Genomic DNA, 18,177 nt, shown 5'->3' on the forward strand with positions numbered 1-18,177 from the left:
CCCTCCTCCATCCGCCAGCCCAGCACCCCGCCTCCACCCGCCAGCCCAGCACCCCGCCTCCACCCGCCAGCCCAGCAGCCCGCCTCCACCCGCCAGCCCAGCACCCCGCCTCCACCCGCCAGCCCAGCAGCCCGCCTCCACCCACCAGCCCAGCACCCCGCCTCCACCCGCCAGCCCAGCAGCCCGCCTCCACCCACCAGCCCAGCACCCCGCCTCCACCCGCCAGCCCAGCACCCCGCCTCCACCCGCCAGCCCAGCAGCCCGCCTCCACCCGCCAGCCCAGCAGCCCGCCTCCACCCGCCAGCCCAGCACCCCGCCTCCACCCGCCAGCCCAGCACCCCGCCTCCACCCGCCAGCCCAGCACCCCGCCTCCACCCGCCAGCCCAGCAGCCCGCCTCCACCCGCCAGTCCAGCACCCCGCCTCCACCCGCCAGCCCAGCACCCCGCCTCCACCCGCCAGCCCAGCAGCCCGCCTCCACCCGCCAGTCCAGCACCCCGCCTCCACCCGCCAGCCCAGCACCCCGCCTCCACCCGCCAGCCCAGCACCCCTCCTCCACCCGCCAGACCAGCACCCCGCCTCCACCCGCCAGCCCAGCACGATCCCTAAACACGATACATCACTCGGGCTTCATCCAGACCCTATATTACCGTTGAGTGCACAGAGGTGAAGAGAGTGAAGGAATAGTGTCTTCACACTGCCCAGGAGTCAGACCCGGGGTCTCCGTGGCGAAGCAAGTGAACTAATCATTACGCCACACAGCGATCTAGCCAATGTCCCGCCAGGAGCATCAAAGCTTTGCAACACAAACTTTATCAGATTTAAGAATTTAAAAACTAAGTTTATTTTCACCAAGTGTAGACTACCAATTTCATTATACTTAAAGACAATGTTCAAACAACATGAAAGTGAAGAACTAAACTAAAGAAGAAATAAACGATAATACTTAAGATCTTTAATTTACACAAAAACCTTTATTATTAGTTTCCTTTTTTGAATTTTGGGTCAATACTCTTTTACGTTGAAATGATATTTTTCACGGGTTCATGATGCTCTGGGGTCAGATTCACGAAGCATTTACGCAAGTACTTACGAACGTGTACATCTTTCCTCAATCTTTGGCGGCTTTGTTTACATTTATTAAACAGCATGAAAACTTGCCAATCAACTGTTGTTATTGTTATAAACAGCCTCCTGGTGCTTCGGAGCTCATTAACTGTTTAATAATTGTAAACTAAGCCGCCAAAGATTGAGAAAAGATGTGCAGCTTCGTAAGTGCTTGCGTAACTGCCTCGTGAATCTGGCCCCAGATCCCTATACAAACGTGCTACAATTGTTATTAATTTAGATTTTATAAAAAATATCAAATACGACTATTGTTTAGTTCTCTTAGTTTATTTGTCACAAAACCTAAAAGTGTGACAAAGGTCGCGTGCCAACATTACCAGAGCCTGACTTCTGCCTGTCGACAACTTCCTCTTCTCTCTCCTGTACCATACCTGTGTTAGGGCCCCCTTGGTGGCCCCTGGGCTGGTGTACTGTTCCTGTGTTAGGGCCCCCTCGGTGGCCCCTGGGCTGGTGTACTGTACCTGTGTTAGGGCCCCCTCGGTGGCCCCTGGGCTGGTGTACTGTACCTGTGTTAGGGCCCCCTCGGTGGCCCCTGGGCTGGTGTACTGTACCTGTGTTAGGGCCCCCTCGGTGGCCCCTGGGCTGGTGTACTGTACCCGTGTTAGGGCCCCCTCGGTGGCCCCTGGGCTGGTGTACTGTACCCGTGTTAGGGCCCCCTCGGTGGCCCCTGGGCTGGTGTACTGTACCTGTGTTAGGGCCCCCTCGGTGGCCCCTGGGCTGGTGTACTGTACCTGTGTTAGGGCCCCCTCGGTGGCCCCTGGGCTGGTGTACTGTACCTGTGTTAGGGCCCCCTCGGTGGCCCCTGGGCTGGTGGGTGACGGCCAGCTCCACCTCCTCCTCGCGTCGTCCTCGTCGGGTCCCGTCCCTGTTACGTGAAGGAATATTCAATTCATCAAAATATTTACAATTTTTTGTAAGATCAAATGACATAGTCACGTTCCTATTTTTTGAATGTATAAGTTCTTTTTTTTGTATTTCATATTACACGAAATCCATATATTTTGCTAGATTATGAACTATATATAAAGGACATAAATGCGATCCTTAAGTATTTTTAAAATTTGTTCTCTCTCACGACGAGCTCAGAATATCACCAGTGCTGGAGATTGGCAAGGTTTTTTTTTATTAAATTTCTGTAATTAATTTTTTATGTAAATTTATAACTGTAACAGATTAGCTGAATACAAGTTACTGAAGACACAAACAAGTTTTATCAGATGATATATAGTTAAGGATTTTTAGGCCCTGCATGTATATAGTGAACATTTCAATTTCAAAATATCCTTTACGTGTTTAAATCAAAATATTTTCGTTATTTTTGTTTTCTGTTGCATATTAGCTTATATATATATATATATATATATATATATATATATATATATATATATATATATATATATATATATATATATATATATATATATATATATATATATATATATATATATATATATATATATATATATATATATATATATTATTAAATATAACCGAAAAAGTAAGATTAATAATTCTAACACGAATTTTCTCAATCTTTCGTACATTTCTTTTCACTGTTGGAGGTAATTCAAAAATCAATTCTCCAAAATTCATTTTTATTTCTAGTCTGACGCGACACTTGAGCGCGTTTCGTAAAACTTATTACATTTTCAAAGACTTTAGTTAACACATACACAACTGAATAGAACTTACACATCTCCGATTTTGTTTATATCTACATTTGAGTAAGGTGGATGGGGTGAGGTGGTATTTAATAAGGTATTAATTTCATCAACACAAGCCAAAACATGAAACAATGGGTATTGAATAGAAGTGATTGTAGAAAGCCTATTGGTCCATATTTCTTGATGCTTCTTTATTGGAGCGGAGTCTTGAGGTGGGTAGAATATAGTTGTGCATTAATTGGCTGTTGATTGCTGGTGTTGACTTCTTGATGTGTAATGCCTCGCAAACGTCAAGCCGCCTGCTATCGCTGTATCTATCGATGATTTCTGTGTTGTTTACTAGGATTTCTCTGGCGATGGTTTGGTTGTGGGAAGAGATTATATGTTCCTTAATGGAGCCCTGTTGCTTATGTATCGTTAAACGCCTAGAAAGAGATGTTGTTGTCTTGCCTATATACTGGGTTTTTTGGAGCTTACAGTCCCCAAGAGGGCATTTGAAGGCATAGACGACGTTAGTCTCTTTTAAAGCGTTCTGTTTTGTGTCTGGAGAGTTTCTCATGAGTAGGCTGGCCGTTTTTCTGGTTTTATAGTAAATCGTCAGTTGTATCCTCTGATTTTTGTCTGTAGGGATAACGTTTCTATTAACAATATCTTTCAGGACCCTTTCCTCCGTTTTATGAGCTGTGGAAAAGAAGTTACTGTAAAATAGTCTAATAGGGGGTATGGGTGTTGTGTTGGTTGTCTCTTCAGAGGTTGCATGGCGTTTCACTTTCCTTCTTATGATGTCTTCGACGAAACCATTGGAGAAGCCGTTGTTGACTAGGACCTGCCTTACCCTACAGAGTTCTCCGTCGACTTGCTTCCATTCTGAGCTGTGGCTGAGAGCACGGTCGACATATGCGTTTACAACACTCCTCTTGTACCTATCTGGGCAGTCGCTTTTGGCATTTAGGCACATTCCTATGTTCGTTTCCTTAGTGTAGACTGCAGTGTGGAAACCTCTGCTCTTTTCCATGACTGTTACATCTAGAAAGGGCAGCTTCCCATCCTTTTCCATCTCGTAAGTGAAACGCAGCACGGAACTCCGCTCAAATGCCTCCTTCAACTCCTGCAGATGTCTGGCATCAGGTACCTGTGTAAAAATGTCGTCAACATACCTGCAGTATATGGCCGGTTTCATGTTCATATCGACTAAGACTTTTTGCTCGATGGTACCCATGTAGAAGTTTGCAAACAGGACACCTAGGGGAGAACCCATGGCGACCCCCATCTACTTGCTTATACATGTGCCCATCCGGGCTCAAGAAGGGTGCCTCTTTAGTACAAGCTTGGAGTAGTTTCCTTAGGATATTTTCTGGTATGTCAAGAGGAGTACAGGCTGGATCACGATACATTTTGTCGGCTATCATCCCGATTGTCTCGTCCACTGGTACGTTAGTGAACAGCGATTCTACGTCCAACGAGGCTCTTATTCCTGTGGCCCGTGTGCCCCGCAGTAAGTCAACAAATTCCTTTGGAGACTTCAGGCTGAAGGTGCAAGGAACATAAGGAGTCAGCAGGCCGTTGAGTCGCTTCGCCAATCTGTACGTGGGTGTGGGTATCTGGCTAATGATTGGCCGAAGTGGGTTTCCAGGCTTGTGTGTCTTGACATTTCCATACGCATATCCAGGTTTATATTCCCCAATGATCTTTGGCAGGTGGAGTCCGGATTTCTTGGCGTTCACAGTTTCGATCAGTTTGTTGACCTTTGCTTTCAATTCGGCTGTAGTGTCCTTCGTTACCCTTTGGAACTTAGTTTGGTCAGAGAGTATGAGGTTCATTTTCGCCAGATATTCGTCTTTTTTAAGAATGACATATATTGGCGACTTGTCACCTCTCCTGACAACTATCTCCTTGTTCTCACGAAGGCTTTTAGCTGCCGCTTTGAGCTCGGGGGACAGTATGGTGCTTCTGTAATTGCCTCGATTCTTTCCTCCTTCTGCAATAAGTTCTGCTTGTAAGGTATCTTTGGTAGTGACCTTCCTTTGTGTCTCGAGGTCGAATATGTCGTCCAACAGAATTTCCAACTCTACTTTCCGGGCCATCTCACTCGGTCTGGACATAACATGACAGTTTATGCCCAGATTTAGGAGAGTGACTTGGTCCTCAGTGAGGTTAATTCCTGCAAGGTTCAGGAAGCCATCTCTTGGTCGTGGAATTGCCATAGGTCCTCCATATAATGTTGTTAGTTTCTTGATAATCCTTGTTTCAGTGCTGAGGTGATGTCGGTCTGTGAGGATGTCGAGGTGTTGTTCAATGCGGGAACGGATACTTTCGTCGATGTTGCTATTTCTCCACTCGTTTGTAGCATGAAGTAGTTGCGTTTTGTTGTCTTTGATTTCATTCTCTGCCTTGTATATCTGATCACGAATCAGATCCTGGCGATATTTTATCGTGAAGGCTTGATTCCTTGCTGCTGGGTCGTGCGCTTTAATATTAATATATTTTGGTAGCAGTCTTTCCTGTAGACATATATTATTAAATATGACCGAAAAAAGTAAGATTAATAATTCTAACACGAATTTTCTCAATCTTTCGTACATTTCTTTTCACTGTTGGAGGTAATTCAAAAATCAATTCTCCAAAATTCATTTTTATTTCTAGTCTGACGCGACACTTGAGCGCGTTTCGTAAAACTTATTACATTTTCAAAGACTTTAGTTAACACATACACAACTGAATAGAACTTACACATCTCCGATTTTGTTTATATCTACATTTGAGTGAGGTGGATGGGGTGAGGTGGTATTTAATAAGGTATTAATTTCATCAACACAAGCCAGAACATGAAACAATGGGTATTGAATAGAAGTGATTGTGGAAAGCCTATTGGTCCATATTTCTTGATGCTTCTATATTGGAGCGGAGTCTTGAGGTGGGTAGAATATAGTTGTGCATTAATTGGCTGTTGATTGCTGGTGTTGACTTCTTGATGTGTAATGCCTCGCAAACATCAAGCCGCCTGCTATCGCTGTATCTATCGATGATTTCTGTGTTGTTTACTAGGATTTCTCTGGCGATGGTTTGGTTGTGGGAGGAGATTATATGTTCCTTTGTCTTTGTCTCTGAAAATGTAATAAGTTTTACGAAACGCGCTCAAGTGTCGCGTCAGACTAGAAATAAAAATGAATTTTGGTAATTGATTTTTGAATTACCTCCAACAGTGAAAAGAAATGTACGAAAGATTGAGAAAATTCGTGTTAGAATTATTAATCTTACTTTTTCGGTCATATTTAATAATATATGTCTACAGGAAAGACTGCTACCAAAATATACTAATAATATATATATATATATATATATATATATATATATATATATATATATATATATATATATATATATATATATATATATATATATATATATATATTATATAACCACAAGCCACCTGGGCTTCAACCCGAGGTCCATACCCAGCGTTCGCTGGACACATCCTAATCCCTAAATACCCGTCTCTGGTGACTCCTCATCTCTCACATTACTGGCCGACATGTTAAAACCTTTCATGGCTCCCGGAGCTCTGTGTCTAGCGTGGCAGCAGGGTCATGGCTGGCTTCCACCACCACTTGCTTGAGTCTATATCTCAACTCTCAGTCCACACATGAGGTGACGTGTGTCTCTAGCCTCACACTACAAGCCTTCTGTACCCGTCACACAGTTTCCGGCTGCTGCTTTCCTCAGTTGCCGCCATCACTTTAAGTTGCTTTCTGTCCTGTGTATTGTGACGCCTCTTGTACTGTGTATTGTGACGCCTCTTGTTCTGTGTATTGTGACGCCTCTTGTCCTGTGTATTGTGACGCCTCTTGTCCTGTGTATTGTGACGCCTCTTGTCCAGTGTATTGTGACGCCTCTTGTCCAGTGTATTGTGACGCCTCTTGTCCAGTGTATTGTGACGCCTCTTGTCTTGTGTATTGTGACGCCTCTTGTCCAGTGTATTGTGACGCCTCTTGTCCAGTGTATTGTGACGCCTCTTGTCCTGTGTATTGTGACGCCTCTTGTCCAGTGTATTGTGACGCCTCTTGTCCAGTGTATTGTGACGACTCTTGTCCAGTGTATTGTGACGCCTCTTGTCCAGTGTATTGTGACGCCTCTTGTCCAGTGTATTGTGACGCCTCTTGTACTGTGTGTCCTTTATCAACTTCTGCTCTGTTGAATTTTAGTTGAAATCTTAATAGGTTTGTAACTGTGCACTGTGTTAGATAATGTTCCAGTGGTCTGTTGTGGTTGTAACTGTGCACTGTGTTAGATAATGTTCCAGTGGTCTGTTGTGGTTGTAACTGTGCACTGTGTTAGATAATGTTCCAGTGGTCTGTTGTGGTTGTAACTGTGCACTGTGTTAGATAATGTTCCAGTGGTCTGTTGTGGTTGTAACTGTGCACTGTGTTAGATAATGTTCCAGTGGTCTGTTGTGGTTGTAACTGTGCACTGTGTTAGATAATGTTCCAGTGGTCTGTTGTGGCTGTAACTGTGCACTGTGTTAGATAATGTTCCAGTGGTCTGTTGGGCATTTCTCCACAGTGCTGACATTTCCTCTCATCTTCCGGAACCTGTAAGCCTATTTCCCATGCGCATGGGTATCCAAGCCTGATGCGATGTAAGTGTACTTCTGTTGCTCTACTGCTCCCTTTCATCAAACTAAGTGGTTCGTAGTTGGTTGAATTCTTGTACCAACCCGCAGATCCTGATGTTGCAACTGCTGTGTTGTGGTCACTACATCTTTTGCATTGTTCTGTTTCTAACTACTTTCTTAATCTGTGATAGACTCTGTGGTGTGTAAATGTCTACATTTCTTCTCTTAGTTGCAAGTTTTGCAGCTTCGTCTGTAATGTCATTTCCTATTATTCCCACATGTGTGTTAGCTTCTGGGCATGTGTGTGTGTGTTAAGATTACTTTTCCTCTGACAAATGTGTCTTGGGCCTATAATGTTGTGTGTGTGTGGTAGCTTTGAGTTTAAATTATTTTCTATTATTAATTAAAGAATACTTTGTCCCAATTGTTTTTGGCCACAGATGACCCCACTTACTGTCTCATGTCGCCGTCACGCTCGTGGTCCCGCAGGGCGGGTCTGTGGGCGTCCCCGGGCGCCAGGTCCTCCTTCTCCAGGGCGTACTTGTTGAACAACACCGACACCCGCCCCTCGTCCTGGGGGACAGTGGCGCGCTTAGTACTCAACCACATCACTAATTACTCATACCTTTGGTAATTACTATGCCAAAGAAACAAACACAATATATATATATATATATATATATATATATATATATATATATATATATATATATATATATATATATATGTGTGTGTGTGTGTGTGTGTGTGTGTGTGTGTGTGTGTGTGTGTGTGTGTGTGTGTGTGTGTGTGTGTGTGTGTGTGTGTGTGTGTGTGTGTGTACTCACCTAGTTGTACTCACCTAGTTGTGTCTGCAGGATCGAGCATTGACTCTTGGATCCCGCCTTTCGAGCATCGGTTGTTTACAGCAATGACTCCTGTCCCATTTCCCTATCATACCTGGTTTTAAAATTATGAATAGTATTTGCTTCCACAACCTGTTCCTGAAGTGCATTCCATTTTTCCACTACTCTGACGCTAAAAGAAAACTTCCTAACATCTCTGTGACTCATCTGAGTTTCAAGCTTCCATCCATGTCCCCTCGTTCTGTTACTATTCCGTGTGAACATTTCGTCTATGTCCACTCTGTCAATCCCTCTGAGTATCTTATACGTTCCTATCATGTCCCCCCTCTCCCTTCTTCTTTCTAGTGTCGTAAGGCACAGTTCCCTCAGGCGCTCCTCATACCCCATCCCTCGTAGCTCTGGGACGAGTCTCGTTGCAAACCTCTGAACCTTTTCCAGTTTCATTATATGCTTCTTCAGATGGGGACTCCATGATGAGGCGGCATACTCTAAGACTGGCCTTACGTAGGCAGTGTAAAGCGCCCTAAATGCCTCCTTACTTAGGTTTCTGAATGATGTTCTAACTTTTGCCAATGTAGAGTACGCTGCTGTCGTTATCCTATTTATATGTGCCTCAGGAGATAGATTAGGTGTTACGTCCACCCCCAGGTCTCTTTCACGCGTCGTTACAGGTAGGCTGTTCCCCTTCATTGTGTACTGTCCCTTTGGTCTCCTATCTCCTAGTCCCATTTCCATAACTTTACATTTGCTCGTGTTGAATTCCAGTAGCCATTTCTCTGACCATCTCTGCAACCTGTTCAGGTCCTCTTGGAGGATCCTGCAATCCTCATCTGTCACAACTCTTCTCATCAACTTTGCGTCATCCGCAAACATCGACATGTAGGACTCTACGCCTGTAAACATGTCGTTAACATATACAAGAAATAGAATTGGTCCCAGCACCGATCCTTGTGGTACTCCACTTGTTACTGTTCGCCAGTTCGACTTCTCGCCCCTTACCGTAACTCTTTGGCTCCTTCCTGTTAGGTAGTTCCTTATCCATGCTAGGACCTTTCCCCCCACCCCCGCCTGCCTCTCGAGCTTGAACAGCAGTCTCATGTGCGATACTGTATCAAAGGCTTTTTGGCAGTCCAGAAATATGCAGTCTGCCCAACCATCTCTGTCCTGTCTTATCCTCGTTATTTTATCATAGAATTCCAGAAGGTTTGTTAGGCACGATTTCCCTGTCCAGAACCCATGTTGATGTTTGTTCACAAACCTAATGTTCTCCAGGTGTGCAACCAGTCGTAGCCTAATTATTCTTTCCAGTATTTTACAGGAGATGCTTATCAGTGATACAGGTCTATAGTTAAGTGCCTCCTCCCTATCACCTTTCTTGAAGATCGGCACGACATTTGCCTTCTTCCAGCAACTGGGCAATTCTCCTGACATAAGTGACTCATTAAAGATCATTGCCAGAGGCACGCTGAGGGCCTGTGCTGCTTCTTTTAGTATCCACGGTGATACTTTGTCTGGTCCAACTGCTTTAGTTGCATCTAGAGTTGTCAACTGTTTCATTACCTCCTCTGCTGTCACCTCTATATCTGATAGTCTTTCATCTAGGGTAACCCCTTCCAACAATGGGAGCTGCTCAGGCTCGGTAGTGAACACTCCATGGAAACTGGCATTCAGTGCCTCGCAGATTTCCTTGTCACTTTCAGTATATGCCCCCTCTGTCTTCCTTAGTCTTGTCACTTGGTCGTTCACCGACATTTTTCTTCTTATATGACTGTGTAGTAACTTAGGTTGTTTTTTCGCTTTGATTGCAATATCGTTCTCATAGTCCCTTTCCGATGTTCGTCTTATGTTAATGTAATCGTTCCTAGCGCTGTTGTATCTGATCCTGTTGTCCTCTGTTCTTTGTCTTCTGTACTTCCTCCACTCCCGCCTGCTGGCCATTTTTGCTTCCTGACACTGTCTATTAAACCATGGGTTATTATATTCCTTCTTATTTTTTCCCTTTACCGTTGGTATAAATCTCTCTTCGGCCTCCTGGCATTTCTGTATGACTAGGTCCATCATATCTTGGACTGTTTTTCCTCTAATTTCTTCCTCCCACTGCACTTCACCCAGATAGTCCCTTATCCTCATATAGTCCCCTTTCCTGTAGTCAGCTCTCCTTTCCCAGATCTCTTGTCCCATGGTCATAAGTTTGAATTCCATCATGTAGTCAAAGACTAGGACACAATGGTCACTGGCCCCTAGAGGTATTTCATGCTCTAAATTCTCGATATCTTCTACGTTCTGGGTGAAAATCAGGTCTAATAGGCTCGGTGCATCTCCTCTTTCCCTTGTGTCTTCCTTCACATGTTGTGTTAGGAAATTCCTGTCTATAACATCTACTAATTTTGCTCCCCACGTTTCGTCCCCTCCATGGGGATTCCTTGATTCCCAATTTATCTCTCTGTGATTTAGGTCCCCCATGATCAGCAGCTTCGCTCTCATTCTGTGGGCTAGTGTTGCTGCCTTCTGCAGTTCATCTATACATGCGTGTGTGTGTGTGTGTGTGTGTGTGTATGTGTACTCACCTATTTGTGCTTGCGGGGGTTGAGCTCTGGCCCTTTGGTCCCGCCTCTCAACTGTCAATCAACTGGTGTACAGGTTCCTGAGCCTACTGGGCTCTATCATATCTACATTTGAAACTGTGTATGGAGTCAGCCTCCACCACATCACTGCCTAATGCATTCCATCCGTTAACTACTCTGACACTGAAAAAGTTTTTTTCTAATGTCCCTGTGGCTCATTTGGGTTCTCAGTTTCCACTTGTGTCCCTTTGTCCGCGTACCACCAGTGTTAAACAGTTTATTCTTATCTACCCTGTCAATTCCCCTGAGAATTTTGTAGGTAGTGATCCTTTCTCTTTCTTGCCTGATTTTTTTTTACCTGGTCATAGAATTCAATTAATCCTGTGAGGCAGGACTTGCCATGCCTGAATCCATGTTGATGCTGTGTTACAAAGTTCTTTTGCTTCAGATGTTCCACTATTTTTTTCGCACAATCTTCTCCATCAGCTTGCATGGTATGCTGGTTAGAACTGGCCTGTAGTTCAGTGTCTCCTGTCTATTCCTCTTCTTGTATATCGGGACTACATTAGCCGCTTTCCAAATTCTTGGCAGTTCCCCTGTTGGCAGTGATTCGTTATACACTACGGAGAGTGGTGAGCACAGTGCTTCTGCTCCTTCCGTAAGTATCCAAGGGGAGATTCCATCTGGGCCTATGGCCTTTGTCACATCCAACTCTCGTAAAAGCTTCCTTACTTTCCCACTGGTAATCTCAAACTCTTCTAGTGGATCATGGTTAATTACTCCCTCTCTTATCTCTGGAGCTTCTTCTTGCTCTAAAGTGAAGACCTCCTGGAATTTCTTATTCAGTTCTTCGCACACTTCCTTGTCGTTTGTAGTGAATCCTTCCGCCCCTATCCTTAATTTCATTACCTGTTCCTTTACTGTTGTTTTTCTCCTGCTGTGGCTATGCAACAATTTAGGTTGAGTCTTTGCCTTGCTTGCGATGCCATTTTCTTATTGTCTTTCTGCCTCTCTTCTCATCCTGACATATTCATTCCTGGCATTCTGGTATCTTTCTCTGCTCTCCAGTGTCCTGTTATTTTTATAGTTTCTCCATGCGCTTTTACTTTGCTGCTTAGCTAGCCTACATCTCTGATTAAACCATGGGTTTCTTATCTCCATTTAATTTTTTCCTTATGGACTGGGACAAACTTGTTTGCTGCCTCCTTGCACTTCTGCGTGATGTAGTCCATCATGTCTTGGGCCGTCTTTTTCCTGAGCTCTGTTTCCCATGTTATATCTGTTAGGAATTTTCTTATCTCCTCATAGTTTCCCCTTCAGAATGCCAGCCTTTTGTTTTCAGTTCCCCTCCTCGAGTTCAATAACACTTCTTCAACCAGGTACTCAAACGTCAGTACACTGAGGTCGCTCATTCCTACTTGAGTCTCAAAGCCGATTTTTCTTATGTCAGAGTCGTTCAGAGTGAAGACTAGGTCGAGTCTCGCTGATTCATCGTTTCCTCTCAACCTTGTGGGTTCCCTTGATATGTTGGCTTAAAAAGTTTCTAGTCACCACCTCCAACAGTTTGGCTTTCCACATATCCTCACCTCCATGCGGTTCCTTGTTTTCCCAGTCTATCCTTCCGTGATTGAAGTCCCTCATGATGAGCAGATGGGATCTATTTCTACAGGCAGCAGAGGCTGCCCTCTCAATTATAATGTTAACTGCCATGTTGTTGTTGTCATACTCTTGCCTGGGTCTTCTGTCATTTGGTGGAGGGTTATATATCACTGCTACTACTATTCTTGGTCCTCCCATTGTCATGGTGTCTGTTATGTAGTCTCTGAATCCCTCACAGCCCGGGATAGCCATCTCCTTGAGACTCCATTCCTTTCCCATGAGTAGGGCCACTCCGCCTCCTTCCCTTCCTTCCCTCTCTTTCCTTATTACTGTGTACTCCTGGGAAAACACGGCATTTGTTATGATTCCTGAGCGTTTTGTTTCAGTGAGTCTGATTACATCTGGGTTCACTTCTTGTGCTCTTTTCCTTTGTTCACTTGCCTCTCTTGGGATCCCATCTATTTTCGAGTACATTAACTTGAAACTGACTCTCTTCTGCCCTTCCTCTGGGGGGGTGGGGGGTGGGGACCTGAGGGATCTGGGGTGTGCGGGGGCTGGGAGGATCTGGTTTGGGGAGAATAGTGGAGGAGGAAGGGCTTGGGGGGGGGGGGGGTAGGGGGGTGTGAGAGCTGGAATGTTGGGGGAGAGTGAGAGGGGGAGGGTTGGGGGGGTGAGAGGAGGAGGGTTGGGGGGCATGGGGGGAGGAAGAGTTTGGGGGGGATGGGGAGAGAAGGTGGGGACTTGGGGGATGGGGGAGAAGTGGCAGGTTTGGGGGGAATGGGGAGAAGGGGGGGGCTTGGGGGGGCAGAAGAGGAGGAAGGGCTTGGGGGGCAGAAGACGGGGGAGTGCTTGGGGGGGGGCGTAAGGGGGAAACGGAGGGCTGAGGTGGGTGAGGAAGAGGGGAGGGTTTAGGGGAGTGGTGGAGAAGGGAAGCCTTAGGTGGGTGGGGGAGAGTGAGGGGCTTAGGGGGGTGGAGGAGAATGGAGGGTTTGGGGGTGGGGGAGACGGGAGAGCATGTGGGAGAAGGGAGGGCTTGGGGGGTGGAGGAGAAGAGAGGTCCTGGGGAGAGGGGTGAATGGGGGAAGGGGGGAGTGGGGGGAGGGTGCCTTAGGTGGGCACTTAGTGGGGGCTGTCAGGGATAGGGCAGGTAGGGTGTCTGTTGGGTAGAATGTGGGGGTGGTGCTCCACTCTCTGTGGCTGTTGAACTGTTTGTGGAGGGTTCCCCACTCCCCTCTGGGATTGTCGGGTTCGGGGTTGTGGTTCTCTGATTCCTTTCTTTCTCCCTGCGCTCTCTCCTCGCGCCTGCTGCCCTCACTCTCTCGTTCCTTGTCATATCCCTCTGCAGGAATGCTTTTTTGAACTTCTGTACATTTGCTAGACCGCTCTTCCTTGCTAACAAGTCCTCTTTTGTGTTCTCACTCATGAATACCACCTTTATCAATCTGTCTCTGTCCTTGTTGTACTTTCCAAGCCTGAAAACCTTTTCAATATTTTGGTCAGCCCTCTCCATCTGCACCTCTTTAAGGATCTCAGTAACTATGTTTTCATCTTTGTCTCTCCGCTCCTTTGGGCTGGTTCCTGTTTGCTCCTTAATGCCTGCTACTACTACTGCTCTCTTTCTCTCTATCAGACTATTTAACATAAGGGACGGACTATACTTACCTAGCATACTGTGTGAACTTACCTAGTTGTGCTTGTGGGGGTTGAGCTCTGGCTCTTTGGTCCTGCCTCTCAACAGTCAATCAACTAATGTACAGGTTCCTGAGCCTACTGGGCTCTATCATATCTACACTTGAAGCTGTGTATGGAGTCAGCCTCCACCACATCACTTCCTAATGCATTCTATTTGTCAACCACTCTGACACTGAAAAAGTTCTTTCTAACGTCTCTATGGCTCATTTGGGCACTCAATTTCCACCTGTGTCCCTTAGTCCGTGTGCCCCATGTGTTAAATAGTCTGTCTTTATCTACCCTATCAATTCCTCTGAGAATCTTGTATTTGGTGATCATGTCCCTTCTAACTTTTCTGTCTCCCAGTGACGTGAGGTTTAATTCCCGTAGTCTCTCCTTGAAGCTCATACCCCATCAGTTCGGGTACTAATCTGTACTCAAAGCTTCAAAAAAAAATCATAAGGTTCAAAAAAAGTTTGAACCTTTTCCAGTTTAGTCTTATGCTTGACTAAATATGGACTCCAGGCTGGAGCCACATACTCCAGGATTAGTCTGACATAAGTGGTATACAGGGTCCTGAACGATTCCTTACACAAGTTTCTAAAGGCAGTTCTTATGTTGGCCAGTCTAGCATATGCCGCTGATGATATTCTTTTGATGTGGGCCTCTGGGGACATGCTCGGTGTGTTATCAACCCCCAGATCTTTCTCTCTATTTGATCTTGTAGTATTCCACCTCCCAGATGGTACCTTGTGTTCAGCCTTCTGCTCCCTTCGCCTAATTTCATTAATTTACACTTTCCTTAGTTGAACTTTAGCAGCCATTTTTCTAAACCATTCCACCAATTTGTCCAGGTCTTCCTGTAGTCTCTGTCTATCTTCATCTGTTTTGATTTTTCTCATAATTTTTGCATCATCAGCAAACATCGAGAGGAACGAGTCTATAACCTCTGGAAGATCGTTTACATATATCAGAAACAGGATGGGTCGAAGTACTGAGTCCTGTACTTCTAATACAAAATACAAGTACAAAGTACAAGTACAAATGTAAGTACTAAGAACAATTACAAATAGAAGTACAAATACGATGTACAAGTACAAATGTGTCCGCTGGTGACATCTCGCCATTCTGATGTCTCACAGTTACTCGCTGTTGTTGTTGTTGTTGTTGTTGTTGTTGTTGTTGTTGTTTTAGATTTAGCTACTTAGAACGAAGTGTCCATGTAGCACGGGCTATGGTGAACCCGGAACTGAGTTCGGTTATTCTCGATAACCTTGTTTCTGTGATATTTGGGTCAAAGTTTTAAATGGAGGTGGGGATTCCTCCTTTTTCCCTGTTTCTTTTTTGCTTCTGTGTTAGTGCACTGGTTTTAGTCTTGTTTTATAACATTATCTTGGTGGCGGATATGAACGCACAGTGTTCACTAGTGTGTCCCATTCTTCAACTGCTTTTCTAACCACAGCAGTTGCTGTGGATTTTGCATCTAATGCAGCTGCTGTCGTTGGATTAATGTTGAGTTTGATGCGCAGAGCTTCAGTAGCTTCACATTCCAGTAAGTAGTGCAATAGTGGCGCCTCTGCTTCTGTTCTACAGTTGTGACACTTTTTAACTATTGGGTTCATTACCTCCCAGCAGCACTTGTAACCAAGTCTGAGTCTGTGTATGGCTACTGCAACGTCTCCGGATATCTTTTTGCCAGGCTTGAAAGAGGAGTAACCAGTGGCTTGTTCGTACCATATCGCAGTGGATCTTCCTTCCGCTACTTTGGCTCTGTGGCGACTTTCGATAGTTGGGAGTATTTTCTTCTTTATTTGCTCCTTAATCTGTGAGAAACTTGGAGGTATTTGAACCTGTACAACAGGTAGGGAACGGAAGGGAACTATCAGGAGAAAGCGCCAAGCCATTATGACTATATAGCACTTGGAAGGGGTCAGGATAAGGATTTGGGACGGGACAGGGGGAAAGGAATGGTGCCCAATCACTTGGACGGTCGGGGATTGAACGTCGATCGGTATGAAGCGAGACCGTCGCTCTACCGTCCACTCCAAGGAGTTAAACAATGGAATGATTCCAGAAGTAATTTTACAAGAAAATTTCTTTAAAAAAATTACAAGTTTGAAAACAACGGAGACAGGAGCTTTGCCGTTACCATACTAAAAGTCTGTACATAATACTTATTATTAGAAGAAAATGTTAATTTGTTTATACTTAGTTTTTAGAAGAGTGAGAGTTATATCATAAGCCAGAGGTAATTATTGGTTCATAAGTTCATGACCACCGTAGCCAAGAATATCACCAACAGGAACATTTGCAAATCACGACCATACATGAGATCTGATTAATGAGTACCTCTTTGGGCGGCGGCGTGAGATGGTCTGAACCTTTAGAGTTCTGGGAGGACCTGGTGACGTGGCTGCGCTCAGACGGTCTGTTGCTCTGTAGTCCGCGCATGTCTGCTTCAACTATGTCGTCGTCTATCCTGCAAACAAATGCTACATAGATTGGTATCAAACAACACATAAACATTATATTGGCTTTAGTGTTGAAAACATTTATGTTTGGGGACCATTCAAGCCCTATTTCCTAACGTGTGCTTCTTCTTGCGATAACCTAAAATTAAAAGAATGTGACAAACTCCTAAAAGAAATAACCATGAAAGTGTTAAACCTCTTCCTTAAAGATGACCAATGGGACCGAGCAGCGCTCCCGGTTAGACTCGGGGGTATAGGTGACACAACATTGCCGCCAGTCTTATCCTCGACCAGTGCTACGAGTGAATTACTGAAAAACATTCTACTGGAGTACCTAGGAAACTCCACTGGGATTTATGATTCCAAATTCACTGAAGGAGCCGGCCAGTGGGACACCCTTCCAAACTCTACCTTGCGACCAACTTCCCAAACGACTGCAAACAGGCCAAGTGGGATATAACCCCATAGCGGAGAACATTGCCACAGCAATGATGGAGGCAGCTTTTAGGAAGGACAAATTACACCTCCTTGGTGTGCAAGCTCCCCATTTGGGGGACTTCCTGTTGGCTGTCCCTAATTCCGTCTTGGGCACCCACCTGGACCATCGGGACCTAAGTATTGGTGTTGCTCTGCGCCTTGCCGCCCCTATCTCCACCGAACACCGGTGTGTCTGCAGCTATGCATGGGCGGACCAATACGGCAGCCATGGTCTCATCTGTCGTAAGTCACAGGGAAAGATTACCAGACATAAAGCAGTCAATGACATCATCAAGAGAAGTTTAGCTACAGCTGGGTGTCCAGCACAAAGGGAACCTCAGTTGTGCAGACCTGACAACAGTCACAAACGCCCAGTTGAAGTCACTCGGCAGCCACCGAGAGATGGTAGACAGGTCGTATGGGACTACACGTGTGTGTGTGTATTGGCTGATACCTATCTATCTTAGAGAACAGCTGAAGAAGGCAGAGCAGCCACCTTCAGGGAGACCCAGAAAATTAATAAGTACAGAACGTTGTTACAGGTTCGTGCCAATAGGCTCTGAAACCCTGAGCGCCTGGGGTAAATCTGCATTACAGTTCCTAAAGGAGGTGGGTGAGGCATTAGGCAAACTAGAGACTGAAGAGCGACCAGTTTCCTGATCCAGCACCTCAGTGTCACGATCCAGAGAGGAAAAGAATAAGCATGCGCCCCACCTCCGAGAGTCCAGGCCACCCACGTGATCCTGGGCGGCCCTTTCCAAACACTCCTGAAAGTGCATGGGTAAACGGAGGAAGGAAATATAAATTACTCTACGGAAATCCCATCCACAATTTCATATCATACTTTTAAGAAAATTCCACTAGGGCTATGGATAGAGGTCAATATTTATAGAAAAGTGACACCGGAGCCGACCCCTGATTGGCCAGTAATCAGTCCCGGACGCCACGTGCTCCATGGGTGAAGGTTAGGTGGGACTAGCCCAAGGGGTCGGGCTCTCCTACCCCAGACAGATAGACAGACTCTTTGACAGATATAGACCAGGGGTTCGGTCTCTCTCTCTCTCTCTCTCTCTCTCGTCTTCCCCACTCACCCGTCTCTCACAATCTCTCATCTATCTTTCCCTATCCCTCTCTCTTTTCATCTCTCC

At 45.4% G+C, this 18,177-nt stretch overlaps 1 protein-coding gene across 1 annotated transcript in view; it reads right to left on the reverse strand.

Moving 5' to 3' along the window:
• Nucleotides 1-18,177, reverse strand: part of LOC138365805 (uncharacterized) — a 49,694-nt gene that overhangs the window by 15,223 nt on the left and 16,294 nt on the right. The window contains exons 3-5 of the mRNA XM_069326279.1: nucleotides 16,431-16,560; nucleotides 7,857-7,975; nucleotides 1,903-1,991 (exon numbers count right to left, since the gene is read on the reverse strand). Coding sequence (XP_069182380.1) covers nucleotides 1,903-1,991; nucleotides 7,857-7,975; nucleotides 16,431-16,560 — 338 coding nt within the window. The remainder of the gene's footprint in view (nucleotides 1-1,902; nucleotides 1,992-7,856; nucleotides 7,976-16,430; nucleotides 16,561-18,177) is intronic.

The sequence above is a fragment of the Procambarus clarkii genome, chromosome 18, assembly GCF_040958095.1.
Source record: "Procambarus clarkii isolate CNS0578487 chromosome 18, FALCON_Pclarkii_2.0, whole genome shotgun sequence".
Taxonomy (NCBI): Eukaryota; Metazoa; Arthropoda; class Malacostraca; order Decapoda; family Cambaridae; genus Procambarus; species Procambarus clarkii.